This window comes from Mustela nigripes, chromosome 4 (assembly GCF_022355385.1).
Source record: "Mustela nigripes isolate SB6536 chromosome 4, MUSNIG.SB6536, whole genome shotgun sequence".
Taxonomy (NCBI): domain Eukaryota; kingdom Metazoa; phylum Chordata; class Mammalia; order Carnivora; family Mustelidae; genus Mustela; species Mustela nigripes.
In genome coordinates this window covers 124,003,296-124,021,078 of record NC_081560.1, presented here as the reverse complement: position 1 = coordinate 124,021,078, position 17,783 = coordinate 124,003,296, and the positions used below count along the sequence as shown (strand labels likewise).

At 42.9% G+C, this 17,783-nt stretch overlaps 1 protein-coding gene across 9 annotated transcripts in view; it reads left to right on the top strand.

Moving 5' to 3' along the window:
* Positions 1–1,736: 1,736 nt before the first annotated feature.
* ZWINT (ZW10 interacting kinetochore protein) overlaps positions 1,737–17,783 on the top strand; it is a 70,577-nt gene continuing 54,530 nt past the window's right edge. For 8 of the 9 annotated variants that reach the window (XR_009403925.1, XR_009403923.1, XR_009403924.1 and 5 more), the window contains exons 1-8: positions 1,737–1,846; positions 2,364–2,454; positions 2,606–2,729; positions 2,865–3,031; positions 3,170–3,226; positions 3,723–3,865; positions 3,946–4,105; positions 4,199–4,316. Coding sequence is in view for 6 of the 9 variants with exons in the window: in XM_059397433.1 (XP_059253416.1) it covers positions 1,806–1,846; positions 2,364–2,454; positions 2,606–2,729; positions 2,865–3,031; positions 3,170–3,226; positions 3,723–3,865; positions 3,946–4,105; positions 4,199–4,276 (861 nt within the window). In the remaining 3 variants the exon portion in view is untranslated. Of the gene's footprint in view, positions 1,856–2,363; positions 2,455–2,605; positions 2,730–2,864; positions 3,032–3,169; positions 3,227–3,722; positions 3,866–3,945; positions 4,106–4,198; positions 4,317–17,783 lie in introns of all 9 variants that reach the window. The other variant, XM_059397436.1, reaches the window with a different exon arrangement.

The window sequence follows — 17,783 nt, the reverse complement described above, 5'->3', positions numbered from 1 at the left end:
TAGGCAGAGAGGCAGGCAGAGAGAGAGGAAGGGAAGCAGGCCCCCCGGCCGAGCAGGGAGCCCGATACGGGACTCGATCCCACCACCCTGAGATCATGACCTGAGCCGAAGGCAGCGGCTCAACCCACTGAGCCACCCAGGCGCCCTCTGATTAACTTTTTAAAGAGCTTTATGGAGACTCATTTAAAGTATAAACCGAATTGCTTTTTGTATACAATTGTGTAACCTCTCCATAATCTAATTTTAGGACATTTTAATTTATCCCCTACAAAAAACGCCATGTCCCTTTGTAGACCCTCTGCATACCCTAGCCACCCCCAACCTGTGCCCCACCACCGCTCCCATCCCCGTCCGAGCCCCGGACAACCATCAGTCTACTTTCTTATTTGGATTTGCCTATCTGGACATTTCGTCTAAGTGCCATCATAGACTATGGTCTTTTGTGACTGGTTTCTTTCACTTTGCACCTTGTTTTCAAGGTTCATCTGTGCTTAAGCACGTATACCTCATTTTCTGTTTTTACTGACGGTAAATGATTGAATGATGTAGATTTTGTTTTCCAGGTCATCTGCTGATGGACATTTGGGTTGCTTCTACTTTTTGGCCCTTGTAAATAACACTGCTGTGGACACTCGTGTACAAGTTTTCTGCGAACACTCTTTCATTTCTCTTGGATATATACCTAGAAGTGGAACTGGGGTCCATATGGTCACCTGGTGTTTAACATTTTGAGGAAATGGTATTTCCCGAGCAGATGCATTATTTTTATATTCCCAGCAGCCACATCAGCATTCCACACTCTGCACATCCTAACCTTTTAATACTTTTTATACCTCTGCTTATTGTTTTTGAACATAACTTTTCCTTGCCTGTTTGATTCTAACATTGATTTCTGTTCTGTTCAGTGATTTTATTTTTTTCTTCTCATTATGGTTTTTCTTTTCTTCCTTATTTTTTTTGCAAACTTTGTGGTTTTTAACTGGATGCCAGACATGGTAAACTGTACGTTGAAGGCTGCTGTTCCGGCATGCCGGTCGGAGCGCTCTTCCCAGGGCCCCCAGCTGGTGCAGCTTTCGGCCTTAGCGGGAGGAGCCGATCCCGGTTCCTGCCTCTCAGCGTCTTCCAGTTCCTCACGTCCTTTCCCCGCAGCCCCCCCGGGGCCCGCGGTGCCAGGCACTCAGCTAACCCAGAGCAGCGCGCGGAACAGGTTCTCCGCCGCGGTCCGGGGCGGATCCCAGCCGGCGGGCGGAGCCCCGGAGTGGCGAGCAGGCACTGGTGGGGCCGGGAGTCGGATCCTCGGACAGGTCCGTCAGAAAGCGACGCGTTCCGGCGCTGCAATCAGCGGCCCCCTGCGCCTCTAGGATCCCTGTTCTTTCCTAAGAATGCCAAGCGTCGGTGGGAAAGCACGCCCACTGTTCTCCCTCTACCACAACATAATTTTTAAAGTGATCTCAGGGCTTAAAGACTCCCCTAAACCCCGAACTCAGAGACTTAGTCTCCACGTCCTGTCAAGAGCGAAGCGGCCGCGCTCCCTCGACCTGGCCCAGAGAACACTCGCAGCCTACAGCCCGACTACGGGCTGCGCGCAGGCGCAGAACTCGGTGCGCCGGCCGCCAGGGCGCCGGCGCAAACATCCGGTGTTCCAACGGCTCGCTCGTCAGCGCTTACCAATCAGAGTGCACGCTGGCCCTTGGTTTCCGCCCCCTGGCCCCGCAGCCAATCGCTTGTCCAGGCGCGCAGCCGCGGCGAATCCAAACGGCATTGCGGCCTGGCGGCGGAAGAGCCGAAGCCCACCGGCTGCAGACATGGAGGGGCGGGAAGCCGGGGTGCGAGCGCCAGCGCTAGAGTAAGCTAGGTGACAGCCGGGAGCGGGAGAGGAGGACCCTGCCGCACCACGCGGACCCCCGGTGGTCCCGGCACCCAGCTGTGCGGGCCGCGGCGACTGAGGGAGGGACTTCCCTCTCCCCGCGCGCGCACACCCTGGCCTGTCCCCGCGCACCTCCACGTCCCCTCGCGGTTAGCTGCGTCCACGCAGGACGCGTGTGGCAGAGTCACTTAGCTTCTGTGTCCCCTCCGTCCTCGCACACTTCCCCACCCCTGCCTGCCTGCCTGGGGACGCTTTAGCCCCCAGGGAGGAAGGTCCAGGGAGAGCCTGGACCACCCTCCTCCAACTCTGCCCGAGGTTGCTACCTGCCTGGGACTCCCCTGCGCGTCGGAGCGGGGGCCCCTTGTCTTCCTGTCCCTGTGCTGCCTTGACTCCCCTTGCTCTGCTTAACTTATTCAGGGTGTGTATTGCCTTTATACACACTGGCCAGGACTAGCACCCAAGGAGTCTCCCTTTTCCCCCGTCTTCTTTCCCTCAGGGCCCTGGCCAAGCTGGCAGACATCATGGAGCCCATTGGCCGGCAAGAAGAGACAGAGCTGCCGGCCCAGATCCTGGCGGAGTTTGTGATGGTATGTGCAGGATTGGCCACCGGGGGCTCTCCTGGGTCCTCTGGGTGGGGGGTAGTGGGTGGTGGGGATGGTGAGCACCCAGGAAGGCATTCTCAGCCTACCAGGGCACACAGGTAATGATGTTCCCTGACTTTGCCTGCTCTCCAAACAGGACTCCCGGAAGAAGGACAAACTGCTCTGCAGCCAGCTTCAGGTAGTAGACTTCCTGCAGAACTTCTTGGCTCAGGAGGACGTTGTCCAGGGACTAGACCCCTTGGCTTCTGAAGACACCAGCCGTGAGTGGGGGTGGGGGAGGGATGGGAAAGGAAGGAGCTGTCAGTAGGGTCAGCTGATGGGAAAGCAGAGGCCTCAGTGTTGTAGGCAGGCAGGTTAGTCTCCTTTATGTTCTTATCTTTGGTGGATCCTTTCAGGGCAGAAGGCACTTGCAGCCAAGGAGCAGTGGAAAGAGCTGAAGGCCTCCTACCAAGAGCATGTGGAAGCCATCACAGGTGCCCTGACCCAGGCTTTGCCCACAATGGTGGAGGCCCAGAGGAAGCGGGCGCAACTCCTTGGAGCCCTGGAAGAGCTCCAGGCCAAGGTGAGCCAGGCTGAGGGGAGAGAATGTCAGGCAGAGAGGAGGGAAAGGGCACACATGCTGAGCCTACTGGCCACCTCCCAGAATCCAACCAGAAAAACACTCCTCCTCTTCTTGTTCCTCTCCTTTGTTTCCCTGCAGAAGCAGGTGGCCATGGAAAGACTGAGAACAGCCCAGAAGCAGTGGCAGCTACAACAGGTGGGTCCACATCCCTAGGAAAATCTCCCTTCCCTACCACCATGTCATTGCATGAGCTAAATCCTCTGCCTGGAGGACCTTCTTTCCCCTCCTCTCTTGTGAGGCATTATAGCACAGGGGCCAGCATAACCACGTCCTGTGTTAGGACTTTGGGCAGTTCCCTCACTTCCTGTGCATCGAGTCTTGTCTGGAGTGGAAGTGAGGTTAGCACCTACCGTATGGATCTCAGTTGATGAAGTCGTTAGCAGAGCAAGTGCTTACATGGCCACATGGCACTTAGCAGGCTAGAGAAGTTATCCTATATGTGCCCTTTTCCTTCAGAATGCTTTCCACTGGAATAGCTCATTCCTTTTTCTCTAGGGCCCCTGTTTTGCCTAAAGCGGCTAGGGTCCCCCTTTCCATCTGTGCGTCTGAGCCCCAAGCCTGGAGGGGTTAAGAAAATGGCTGTAAGACCTGCACATCCAAGGAGCCACGTTTGCCTTCTCATTCCTGGTAGGAGAAGCATCTGCAGCATCTGGCAGAAGCCTCTGCAGAGGTGAGGCAGCGGCAGAGAGGAGCTCAGCAGGAGCTTGAACAACTGTCTCAGGAGCTTGGAAGTCTGCAACAGCAGGCAGAGAAGAAGCGGGACACGCTTCACAGGTGAGTCTGGGAGTGTGAGCTACAGATTCAGCCCGGTCCAGTTTCCCTTCTTTACAACTCTCTTTATCCCTCTCCTTCAGGCACCAGACCTTCCTCCAGCTGTTATACACTCTGCAAGGGCAGCTGCCATTTCCTGAGGCAGAGACAGAGCTGCCACAGATGCTGGATCTTTCTAAGGATAAGCCCCAGAAACAGAACCCTGGGGATACCATAGGGGAAGACAGGAGTATGCTGTCCAAGGTGAATGAGAGATGGGCTGGGAGCCAGAGAGGTGGAGAAAGAAGCTGGGAGATAGGCTTCACCCACTACCCATACCCTGTCTCTGTCCCCAAGGCTGATGGCCCACAGCCTGCTGGAGATCCGAGCTCACCTGGACTTCCTGAGGGACAACAACATGGGAAAGGAACCTAGAGCAGGTCCGACTCTGGACTCTGGTGTCCCTGGACTGCAGGTATGGAAGGAAGGAGGACCTCTGGTCTCTGTCTCTGGGCTCTGTTTTCACAGAGGGGCAGAAGATGGGAAGGATTAATCTATGGCTGAAGCTTATCGCTATATCCTGTACCCAGCTGCCTTGGGCTAACCCCTTTCTCTTCCTGAACTCCCTAGTCCCACCCTATTGCAGGATGGACTAGGAATTCCTGACCAGTCTGGTTTCTGACCATGACCTAGATGGGGGTGGGCTCTGGATTCTGTTGATTAAGAGCCCTAGAGGTCTGTTAGTTATCTTTTTCCTGTTCCTGTGTTGGTGGGAAGAGCCACACTTGAAGCCAGCAATATGACAGGTGCTGGGACTGGTGTGAATAGAGAGGGTGCAGATGGGAAAGGGGCCCTGGCCTGGAGCCTCATGGGTTGCTCGTCCAAATTCATATGAATCAAACATGCTGAGCTGATTAATTCAGTGAAGAGGAGAATGCTTTGTGCAGGTGGTTAGATACAGGAAGATAATTTTAATTGCTGACCCAAATATCGATTGAATCCATGCTTTGTGTCAGGGCCCTTGCTATGAACTGGAGCTATAGCAGCGGGCTTACCTGACTAGTCCTTGGCTGGCTGTGGGGAACATAATGATCATGAGCAAGTAAACAGGTCGATACCTGATTGCAGAGTGTGGTAAACATGGGAAAACAATAGTATGGTAAATTTAGAGCAGTAGTAACAGAGAGACCCTTCTTTGCAGGGGGGTGTGTGTTCTCTGTCAGTTTGCCCCCTCTCCTCCACGGGTCTCTTGCTGGGCGCGGGAACAGTGGGGATATGGCTGCTTGGGAGAGATTACCTCTCTGATTGGGAGCGAAAGGCTGCTTGCGAAGAGAGGGAGGAACACCAGTGACAGCTGCAGTGGGAAACCCATTCTCCCATTGAAAACAGGACCCTCCTCTGTGAGCAGGACTCAAGCATCTCTGAGAAAGAGACAGTGAGGCTTTGTTTGTAGTGAGAGAGTTTCAAGAGATGCTGCTGCTCTCTGCTGTGTCTCTGACCAGGGGCCTCCTAGCAGGTAGAGATTGAGATCCTTGGGCACGCTGGTCATTTCCTCTGCCTTTCGGAGGTCCCAAGTGTTCTAACTGTTCTTTTGAATGTGTTGGCCCATTGTGTATATATGAAGTGGGACAGATACCAGAGGTCTTTGATGACTCCACAGTGACAGAGTGAGAGGGGTGGTGAGGATTGAGGATTTTTCTCCAAGGAGCACACAGATACCTGAAGGGGTGCTCTCCATCTGCCCATCCAGCCACTCACACACGGTCCTGAATGTAGCCTTCTAGCAACCCCCATAGCAGTCTAGTCCTTCCTCTGCTTCCCACTGGGTGGGCTCCCCTCCCCTGCATTCTGGATCATTTTTGTAGTCTTGTAGACCCTGAAATTTTTACGGTATGTAGGGCAGAGCAGAAATACCCATAGTGAGGAAGGAGGGCCTCCTAGGGGGCGCTTGGGGTATAGGTTGGGCTCGTGTGGACTCACCATGTCCTTGCACACATGTTGACTGCCAGAGAGTCAGCAGAGACAGGATACTCTGTGGAGCCTGCATGTGCAGGTCAAGGAATGTTTTGAGATGCTCCATGTCAAGGTACAGGGGAAGATATTGGGTAGATGACTAGTAATCCCACTTAGACATCTGAGGAACTTCTGGGAACCAGCTTTCTCTCAGGGAGTACGAACAAGTCAGTGCACACATGAGGCCAAAGGGGAGGGGAGGCTCGAGTGTTCTGTTGGCCAATGTGGTCCATGGTGTTGGTGCTCTGCACTGACAAGCTCAGGAATTGGGATTTGTTTTCAGTTAGGATAGCTACTCTGTCTTCACTTAGGTTCCCCTAAACACTGTCCTGTTCACTATTTTTGCACCAGACATCCCTGTTTAGGGTGGGAGCCTCCCCCTGGGAAATTGTGGTCTCTGCTGCCTGCTGAATATTTCCTCTTCCTCTTTTCCATCTGGTGGAGGGACACGGAGACCATTAAGGCACAGGGAGGGATGGACACTAGTAAGGACCAGGAGTATCCCTGATAAACAAAATGGACAGTAGGCTTAGTCTGATTACAGAAACACTCTCTCTGATATCCATAAAAACAATGTTTTCCTTTTAAACAAAATTTTCTTTTGTGGTGAAATACATTTTGCTTTTTTCCCAAGTTATAATTTCATATTTCCTAGCTACTGTTACATTTTTCTAAGAATTTTTCATTTCTAATTTTTTAAGGTTATTGGTATAAAGTTATGATTTTTTTTTTTTTTTTTTTTTTACCCTTTTAATGTCTGCAGTCTGTTGTAGAATGGCCTAATGTTGGACTCCTGATATTTTTGTGCCTTACCTGATTTTCTCGCTGACCTATTTTGGATGTTCATTCAGTTGCAAATATCAATAGAGTTAGAGATTAGCTTTTGTGATCCCACTGTCATCTGTCTGTTTTGACTCGATTGGTAGTCCTTTCTTGGCCATTTCCTATCTTCTGTATTTCGGTGAAGATGATGTACTTTTTTGTAAACTTCTAATATGTATCAGTTGATAGGCTTGTGCATTTGGTTCTTCGTTCATTTTCTCAAATAAACATGTAAGGGTATACATTTTTTCTGGTTTTCTCTAAGTATTTTCATGGTCATTCAATTCACAGAATTTTCTGTTTTCCATTATTTGATTCCTGAGTTTCTTAGAAGAATAATTTTGAAATTTTCTACTTTATGTGGGAAGATAATCCTTCTAAGTTTATTCTAAGTTGGTCAGAAAATGTCATCTATATGATGAATTTGGTGTAGAGAGCAGTTACAGCCATGAATGTAGTCTCTTTTTTTTGTTTGTTTTGTTTTATGTTTCACATGGATTCGAATAGAGTATTTGTTTTGCAATTGTCGCGTTTGCTGTTTTCTATATATCTTTTAGGTGGTGCTTGTTATGTGTTTGGTTAATCTTCTGTATACTTAATTTTTTGTTTTCTGATTATTACCTTCTGAGAGGTGTGTTCAGGTCTCCAAGTGTTGACAGTGCGTCAGTTTATTTCTCCTTGCAGTTCTGGTAAAGTTGGCTTTTCATGCTCTGTGGCTACTAGAAGCCACGATGCATTTACATGTGTGTCTCTCTTCTTAATGGAACTGGACAGTCACGTAGTGGCCTCCTTTATCTCCAGGTGAGTGTTCCTTAGCTTGCAATACAATGGATTCTGGTACAACCTAGCCAGCTCCGTGGTTGATCCCTCGCCTGCTACGTCTCTCCTACAACCTTCTGAATTTCAACATTTCTTTACCCTTATGTTTATCACTTTTGTACCACATTTAAAGATGTTTTTAAAGATCCAGTTTCATAATTTTTGTACCTAAGACTGTATTTGTGTCAGTTTTTTCATTCACTTTTCCTTGTTTCTTATATATTCCTTTTTTGCCTTTGGTTTCGTTTATTATTTATTTATTATAATTTTGTTCTCGTTATTTTTATCTTTTTCTCCTGAAGTTCTTCCTGATTATTATCCCAGTTTAGCTTTGGTAGTTAATAAAGTCTGCAGTGAAATGTAACAAGTACTGAAGCTGAGAAGACTTGACCATTGATCATACTATAAACTTCTATAAGATACTTTTGTCCAGTTTATTACTTCTAGCTTGTTCTCTTCTCACAAATCAGACTTCTTGTTCTCTACGGTGTTGTGTTAATGTTCACTCATTTATTTTGATTTTTTTCTTTTTCCTCCTACTTGATTTTTAGAAGTCAGCTTTCATATGGCATGATGGCCCCATGTGAAATACATGTATTGGGCTTTCTTATAGTTAGGGTCCAGAGGCTCTATAACACTTATTTCTTACTATGAAATATTTTTTATTTTATTCTCATTCTTTTTCTTTTTTTTTTTTTACGACTTTATTTATTTATTTGAGAGAGAGAGAGCAAGAGAGCACACGCAGGTAGAACTGCAGAGGGAGAGGAAGAAGCATGCTTGCCGCTGAGCAGAGAGCCAGATGTGGGGCTCCATCCCAGGACCCTGAGATCATGACCTGAGCTGAAGGCAGACACCTCACTGACTGAGCCACCCAGGAACCCCTTTTATTCTTATTCTTAAAAGATGTTTTTGGAGAAAAGCACTTGGTTACTCTGTCTCCCCAGCCTCCAGCCACTGGTGCTTGGAGAGGAGCGCTCGGTCGCTCCGTCTCCCTGGCCTGCAGCCGTGCTCTCAATTACTCTGTTTCCCTTGTCACTGGCCACACTCTGAGCTCACCCAGCCTGTGCCCAGTTCAAGGTGCCCGGGAAATACAAATCAAAATCACAATGAGATACCACCTCACACCAGTCAGAATGGCTAAAATTAACAAGTCAGGAAATGACAGATGCTGGCGAGGATGCGAAGAAAGGGGAACCCTCCTACACTGTAGGTGGAAATGCAAGCTGGTGCAACCACTCTGGAAAACAGTGTGGAGGTTCCTCAGAAAGTTGAAAATAGAGCTACCCTATGACCCAGCGGTTACACTACTGGGTATATACCCTAAAGATAAAAATGTGGTGCTCTGAAGGAGCACGAGCACCCGAATGTTTATAGCAGCAATGTCCACAATAGCCAAACTATGGAAAGAACCTAGATGTCCATCAACAGATGAATGGATAAAGAAGATGTGGTGTGTGTGTATATATATACACACACACACACACACACACACACACACATATATATATATATGCATATGCAATGGAATACTATGCAGCCATCAAAAGAAATGAAATCTTGCCATTTGCGATGACGTGGATGGAACTAGAGAGTATTATGCTTAGTGAAATAAGTCAATCAGAGAAAGACAACTATCATATGAGTTCCCTGATATGAGGAAGTGGAGATGCAACATGGGGGGTTTGGGGGGTAGGAAAAGAAAAAATGAAAGATTATGGGATCTGGAGGGAGACAAACCATAAAAGACCCAATCTCAAAAAAATAGACTGAGGGTTGCTGGGGGGAGGAGGGGAGAGAGCGGGTGGTGGGGATATGGACATTGGGGAGTGTATGTGCTATGGTGAGTGCTGTGAAATGTGTAAACCTGGCAATTCACAGACCTGTACCCCTGGGGATAAAAATACATTGTATGTTTATAAAAAAAAAAGAGAAATGAGAGGTGATCACAATCCACGAGATGAATAATTCTGGTTGGGAAGCCATGACTTGCCAATGATTCGAGAGGAAATGAGTCCATGTTACCTACCACGGCAACACTGACAACTGTGTACTTGTATGCAGTTTTTCTCCTCTTTTGTCTCATTCTATTTGTACTTCTCAGGATCACTTACCACACCTATATTCGAGTTGGGCACTGTCTTAAGAGAATAAACTACATCAGAGGATTATATATTCACTTGAATAACCAGTGACACCTTTTTTTTTTTTGCCCAAGAATAAAATGAAAATCTCTAAAAAAAAAAAAAAAAGGGGGGGTGTTTTTGTTATGTAGAGAATGCTGAGTAGACAGGTACTTTCATTTAAAATTTAAAACATTGATGACCGGGACACCTGGGTGGCTCAGTCCGTTAAGCGGCTGCCTTCAGCTCAGGTCATGATTCCAGCGTCCTGAGATCCAGTCCCACATAGGGCTCCTTGCTCAGCAGGGAGCCTGCTTCTCCCTCTGCCTCTGCCTATCACTTTGCTTGTGCTTACTCTCGCTCCTCTCTCTCTCTCTGACGAATAAATAAATAAAATCTAAATTAAAAATAAAAAAATAAAAATAAAAATAAAAGATCTTGTTCCGTGATTATCTGCTTTGACTTTGCTGACAAGTCAGCTACCTGTTAAAAGCTCTTCCTATACTTCTGGTTCATTTATTCATTCATTTGTTCTGCTTACAGTTAGTTGGCCTTGCTAAATCTGAAATTGCCAGTCCCAATCTTTCAACAGTTCTGGAGTTTTTTCAGGTTGCTTAAAAAATGGTCTTACCTCTTCTGACAGGCTTCTTCCACACCAATTAGACATCAGTTAGATGTTTTAACTTCATTCTTCATGTTATATAAACTTTGTTTTATATTTATAATGTTTTCTCTCTATAATGCATTTAGATGCTTTTCTTTATTTTGTTACTAATTTGTGTGTTAATTGTTACATTTGTCACATACATTTGTTACTAATCTCTTGTTTTATCATTCATTTCTTAATTTTTGTTCTTAATTTTCAAGCAGATACAGTGACCCCAGTCTATGTTATTTGGATTTTTGTTGTTATTCTGGGCTACGCTTTGAGTTTGTCTTTTCTTACCGTAATACAATATATACAGGCCTTTTGTCTGTGTTGGAAAGCTTCATGATTTCCATCTTTGCAGGGCTGGGTTCTTTATCACACACACTCCTTGTTTCTTTGCATGGTCACATTTGATGGAACTCTATTGAGAATTCTTGTGGCTGGTTACAGAGTTGAGAATATTTGTGTTTACTTCTGTCAGTCACTTGTAGATAGCAGCAATACAACCTTTAGAAAAAAATGTTTCAAGATATATGTTAATGTTCTTTATGGCTTTCCTCATTTTCATTCTGTTCTTTGAAGATTTTTTTTCTTTTTATTAGTATTTCTCAAAGATATATTTTTTCCTGTTTTTCAAAATCACAAGCTTTTGGCATTATTTTAATACTGTTTTAATGTTCTTTTATTACATTAAATTTCCAAGGTACCATCCTGCAATTCTCTATTGAATTCTATTTTTATGTGACTGACTTCTTCCAGGAAGATAGTCTTGTTAACCCTTGGATAGTTTCAGCAAAGTTTTTTTTTTGTTGTTTTGTTTTTTTTTTTAGATTTTTATTTATTTATTTGACAGAGAGAGATCACAAGCAGGCAGAGAGGCAGGCAGAGAGAGGAGGAAGCAGGCTCTCTGCTCAGCAGGGGCGCGATCCCAGGACTCTGAGATCATGACCTGAGCCGAAGGCAGCGGCTTAACCCACTGAGCCACCCAGGCGCCACCAGTTTCAGCAAAGTTAATCCCTCATTCTTTCTTTACGATGCTAAGATTTATAAAACTAAGGTTTCACTTTGAATATTTTACCCTACTGTGAAAAAAAAGCTATACTAGAATAAAAGAATAATATAAAATATATGTGTTCTAGAATGACAAATTATATGATTGGAAAAGAAAGCTATTATAACCATTCTAGGATCTCTGCTAGTACCCCATTCTTACCTTATACAATTTATACACCTTTTTGTATTTCAATTTGTATGTATCTTTGAGGCAATTTGTGTATATTTTGAAATACAAAGTGTGAAATTAAATAATTTCATTATTATTCCTAGCCTAGTACTTAAATGGATCTTTTGCTAATTTGAACACTGAGGAATTTAGTATTTGGGTCTTGATATACTTTGTTCTTGAAATGTAGGGTAGCCTAGGCATTAAGTGTCAGTCTCAGGAATTAGTGTCTTTTATGTTTGTTTCAGGCCTTTTTAAATAGTTTTTGGGGGATTGTACATTTTTTTAATTTATGTTGTTAAGTTGTATTTATATAACTGTTGATGTAGTTTTTAAAATAAACCTTGTTAATGTTCATGGAGCTCTGAAATATACAAAAATTAGTTGTCAGATACCATATTCCCATATGTTTCTAAATTTTAAATTGTCCGGTGGACTTTAGCGAACAGGCCTATATACAAGGCATGCATGATTTCATGTCGCCCTGCATTTCTTTGTTATTAAGTGAAGGAGTTGATAATTACTTAAATGGATAATTACTAAATGCCTAAAATAGTGTTTTGAAATAGAAAACAGGGGTAAACCCAGAACTGTGCTTTCAGAGGATGACCAGACTATTAGAAATAAGAGATTATCACACGTAAACATTATAAAAGAAATAAGCCAAGAAAAAATATATATGTGTGTATATGTATGTGTAATCCAGTGCATAAGAACTTATTCTATTTACACCATGCTATAAAAAAATGATGGGAAAAAAACAATGTGAGTTGGAATCATCAAAGTAGGGTTTGTTTTTGAAAGAAGGATTGAGTTTAAATTATGCTCTAGATTCTTTGTGTTATGAAATTGTATTGCAAAGATTTCAGGTCTAAACTTAATACCAATCATAAATAGTAAGCATATCAGTTTAATTAATTAAAATACAAGTTTAAAAAGTAGGTATATTAAATTATCCAGTTTTTCATGTAATTTTTCAGTGGACAAGAAGTTATGCTTTAGGGGCGCCTGGGTGGCTCAGTGGGTTAAAGCCTCTGCCTTCAGCTCAGGTCATGATCTCAGAGTCCTGGGATTAAGCTCTGCATCAGGCTCTCTTCTCAGCGGGGAGCCTGCTTCCTCTTCTCTCTCTGCCTGCCTCTCTGCCTACTCGTGATCTCTGTCTGTCAAATAGATAAATAAAATCTTAAAATAAAAAAAAAAAGAAGTTATGCTTTATGTGGCTTTGAGAGAAAGAAATACAGGGACTGAGGCCAGTCCACTCTCTCCATATCTGTGAGGTCTGGATTATCTGGCTCAGATGTTCTAGAAATAAAAGAGGAATTTAAAGTAATGTGTTCAGTGAAGTTTGGCTTTATTTCTGGCTGTTTGATTGGATCACTCCATGAGGATAGACTCTGAAGAGCATGTGCAGCTTCGTGTTTGGAGACTCTGCTCTTGGTGATGACTGAGACACACTTTGTGTGTCATTATCAACATGAGAAAGGCAAGTTCAGTCCCCAAAATACGCACACATAAACCAGGCAGAGAGCATGTAGATTCGACGGAGGAAGGAATTACACTGCTCTTCTCAGCTCCAGATCCTGCCGTTCAGCACTGGCACTCTTAGCTCCTCTGTCCAGGAACATGCATAACTTCCATCCCCAGGTGAACACCTAGCAGTGCCTTCATACTTTAAAAGGACTTATTAAATATTCACTGGGTTATGTTCAGGGAAGATTTCCCAAAGAGCTGCCTCTTGAGCTCAATTTCAAACAAATTATCCAGAGGTTGATTTCATCATTTATTGAATGTTAGCTATGTCCTGAGCATAAGTTTAGAGAATTAAAAGAAAAAAAGAAAGAAAGAAAAAAGATGATAAAGACAATGTGAGTTTAAATTTGAAGACAGGAAGGATGACTCTGTTAAGAAACTAATTCCATGGGTACTTGGGTGGCTCAGTCAGTTAAGCTCTGCCTTCAGCTTAGGGTCTTGGGATGGAGTCCCATGTTGGGCTCTCTGCTCAGCAGGGAGTCTGGTTTTCCCTCTCTACCTCTTTAAAGTTAATAAATAAAATCTTCCAAAAAAAAAAAAAATAGGTAGAACAGGGATCACAATTATGAGCAAGTGCATGTTACACCCACCAGAGCCATCATAAAAGCATTTCAGTAACACTAGCATTCCTGGATGGTGGTAGTTACCCATCAGAACAATGTGTACCGGGGCACCTGGGTGGCTCAGTGGGTTAAGCCGCTGCCTTCGGCTCGGGTCATGGTCGCAGGGTCCTGGGATCAAGCCCCTCATAGGGCTCTCTGCTCAGCAGGGAGCCTGTTTACTTCTCTCTCTCTCTCTCTCTGCCTGCCTCTCTGCCTGCTTGTGATCTCTCTCTGTCAAATAAATAAATAAAATCTTAAAAAAAACAAAACAAAACAAAAAAAACAATGTGTACCAACTAGAAACTGATGAACTGCCTTACCTGCAGCTCACTGCTTTTTGGTGTGTGAGTCGCTGAAAGCTCGTGACTTCCTGAGAATGTTGGAAAGCATTTACAACAACGCAGAATTATTGTGCCTGAGTAATATTCTGCTTATCAAGGTTTAGGGCCGAACACTAACTGCTTGGTGGGGAGCCTGCTTCCCCCTCTCTCTGCCTGCCTCAGTACCTACTTGTGATCTTTCTCTCTCTGTTGAATAAATGAATGAAATCTTAAAAAGAAAAAAAAAATCAGCTGTGATTTAAAATGTTTATGATAAGGATTGGTGACCAACTTCCCATCAGTTTGCAAAATGAGTATGTTTTTTTAAACAATACCCTATGACTACCATAATAACTTTAGTTTTTAATAATTATGTTGAAAGGTATTCAGAGATACTGGAATGTACAGATGAGAGGAGCTTTACATGAGGTTCCCGAATCACTCTTGGTGGTAGCAACAGGCTGTTCTTACTCTTGAAAAAGAATACGAGAAATCTTATTTGAATTAAAAAAAAAAAGTGGTTGTGATTTTAAGAGATTATTCTGTTTTACCCCTTCCACTATCTCTATCCCATCTCAGGAATTTTCGGGAACTAATTCACTAACTTTAACTCTGTTGTGTGGTGGTGGTCTGAAGAAGTAGGTAGTGAAACAAACTTGAGGTTTATAACAACAAAAAGGAAGGGCTATTAGATATTTATGTAGTTCTGATTATCATTGTTATACATCGAGTATCTTTTGTTTTGAAGAATGACTAAAACTGTGGGGTTCCATGTGCCTCAAGGAAGCAGTTTTGTTTTCTAAGTAATGAAATAGGTTCTGTTTGGTACTGGATATTCTACAACAGTGTAACCGGTGTGAGTCTACCTGTAATTTACCACTCATGTTGTCCAGCTTGAACAGGGGATAGTCTGGTGGATAGTAGTGAGGATTTCCATATGAGGTTTACAGTTTCTGGGAAATTTCTTGCCTTGTTTGCTCTTTTTCTGAAAGTGTGTGTGTGGGCGTGCACATGTGCATACCCAGTCATATTCATATAAGGTGCTTCTTTATAGTTGGAGGTTAAGTTGATAATTACATGCAGATTCAGAATTGTACTACTACCAGGTAATTTTTCTGTTAGTATGTATTAATGATGCACTTCAGCAAACTTTTCTGAGCACTTATGTGCCAGTTACTCTTCCATTTTTTAATAAAAATATATTTGACATATAAATATGTTTGTAAATATATGACATGTAAATATATTTGACGTGCATAAATTTAAGGTGTAAAACATGTTAATTTGATAGTTGATATACTGTGATTGCCGTTGTAATGTAGAGGTGCCATAATTAGCACCTCTGTCACATTATTTAATTATTATTTCTTTTAGTGGTTAGAATAATTAAGTTCTAATCTCTTAGCAAGTTTGATGGTGATCCTACAGTATTACACTGCATTATATCTCTAGGGCTTATTTACTACTCCTTGTAAGTTTGTCCACTAAGCAATAGGACTCTAAGCAGTCCTTAGATGAGTCCACCCCTCATACTTTGGTAATCACCATTGTGTTGTGTTTCCATGAGTTTGGCTTTTTTAGATTCCGCATATAAGTATACCATATTTTACTTGGCCTTTCTCTTCCGACATACCTCACTTAGAATGATTGCTCAAGGTCCATCCACGTTGTCTCAAATGGCAAGATGTTCTTCTTTCACATGGTTGGATGATATTTATGTGTATATACGTGAATATATACGATACATATGGGTAATAAATAGAATGTAATATATATGCATCACATCTTCTTCATCAGTTCCTCCAATGATGAACATTTATGTTGTTTCCGTATCTTGGCTATTATGAATAATGCTGCAGCGAAAATGGGAGTTCAGAAATATTTTTGATATATTGTTTTCATTCCCTTTGGGTGTATACACAGCAATAGTGTTGCCAAGTCATATGGTAGATATGTTTTTAATTTTTTGAGGAACATCTGTATTGTTTTACATATTGGCTGAACCAGTACACAGTGGGAAAGGTCCAGGGAATATAGCTCAGAGGTAGAGCATTTGACTGCATTGGGAAGGGTTCCCCTTCCTCCACATCCTCACTGTACTTGTTCTATCTTCTTGATTCTGGTCAGTCTAACAGGTGTGACTTGATACCTCATGGTGGTTTTGGTTTGACTTTCCCTAATGATGAGTAATGTTGAGCATCTGTTCAATCTGTTCATGTACCTGGTTGCAATTCGGATGTCTGTGGAGAAATGTCTGTTCAGGTCCTGTGCCCATCTACTTTTTTTTTTTTTTTTTTTAAATTATGTTGTTTGTTTTGTTATTGAGTTGTCTGAATTCTTTATGTATTTTGGATATTAACTCCTGTTAGATATATCTGGTTTGCAAAAATGCCCCCCCCCCCCCACCGTAGGTTGCCCTTTCATTTTGTTACTTGTTTCTTTTGCTGCACAGAACCTTTTAATTAAGTGTTATGTACTCCCATTTGCTGATTTTTGTTTTTGTTCAAAGTTTGTGCTTTTGGTGTTATCTCCAGAAATTCATTGCCAAATCCAATGTGAAGGAGCTTCTTCCGTACATTTTCTTGTTACAGTGTCGGGTCTTGTGTTTCAATCTTTGATCCATTTTCGGTGAATTTTTGTGAGTGCTGTTAAGAGAGCAGTCTGATTTCTATGCTCTGCATGTGTTTTTTCAGTGCTGTCAGCAGCATTTGTTAGAGACTTTTTCTCTGTTGTGTGTTCTTGGTCCCATGCGGAATATTAATTGACAGTATATGTGGAACTTTAATTCTGAGCTCTATATTCTATTGTCTTGGTCTCTCTGTCTGTTTTTATGCTAGTGGCATATTGTTTTTATTACTGTGGAGTGTAGTATACTCAGAAGTGTGGTAGCTTCAGCTTTGTTCTTCCCCAGTGTTGCTTTGGCTATCCAGGGTCTTTTCTGGTTCCATACAAATTTTAGGTTTGTTCGGTTTTGTTTTGTTTTTAGTTTCTTTGAAGCAGTTGGAATTTTGATGGGGATTGTGTTGAATCTCTCTATAGGTGACTTTGGGTAGTATGGACATGGTAACTATTCTTTCAGTCCATGAACTCCATGAACACAAGATGTCTTTCCACTTATTTGTGACTTCTTCAAATTCTTTCAGCAAGGTCTTGTACTTTTCAATGTACAGATCTTTCACTCCCTTGATTAAATTTATTCCTAGGTATTTTATTGTTTTTGAAGATATTGTAAATAGGATAGTTTTCTTTATCTCATTTTTGGATGTTGCATCATTAGTATACAGAAATGCAACTGTTCATCATGCGCAGATTTTATGTCCTGCAACTTTCCTTAAGTTCTGACAGTTTTTTGATAGGTTTTGGGATTTTGTATATACGAAATCAAAACATATGCAAATAATGGCAGTTTTACTTCTTCCTTTCCACGTTGGATGCCTTTTTTGTCTTGATTAAATGCTCTAGGTAGGAATTCCAGTAGTGTATGGTGTAAGGGGTGGGGTGGGGGGAATGGGTATCCTTGTCTTTTTTTTTATCTTAGAGGAAAAGCTTTCAAATTTTCTATGTTGAGTATAATGTTAATTATGGGTTTGTTGTATACAGTCTTTATTATGTTGGGTTGTATTCTTTCCATGCCCAATTTCTTGAGGGTTTTATCAAGAAAGGATGTTGCATTTTGTCAAATACCTTTTCATCATCTATTGTGATGATCACATGATTTTTAAAAAAATTTTTTTTTATTAATTTTTTATTTTTGATAAACATATATTTTTATCCCCAGGGGTACAGGTCTGTGAATCACCAGGTTTACACACTTCACAGCACTCACCAAAGCACATACCCTC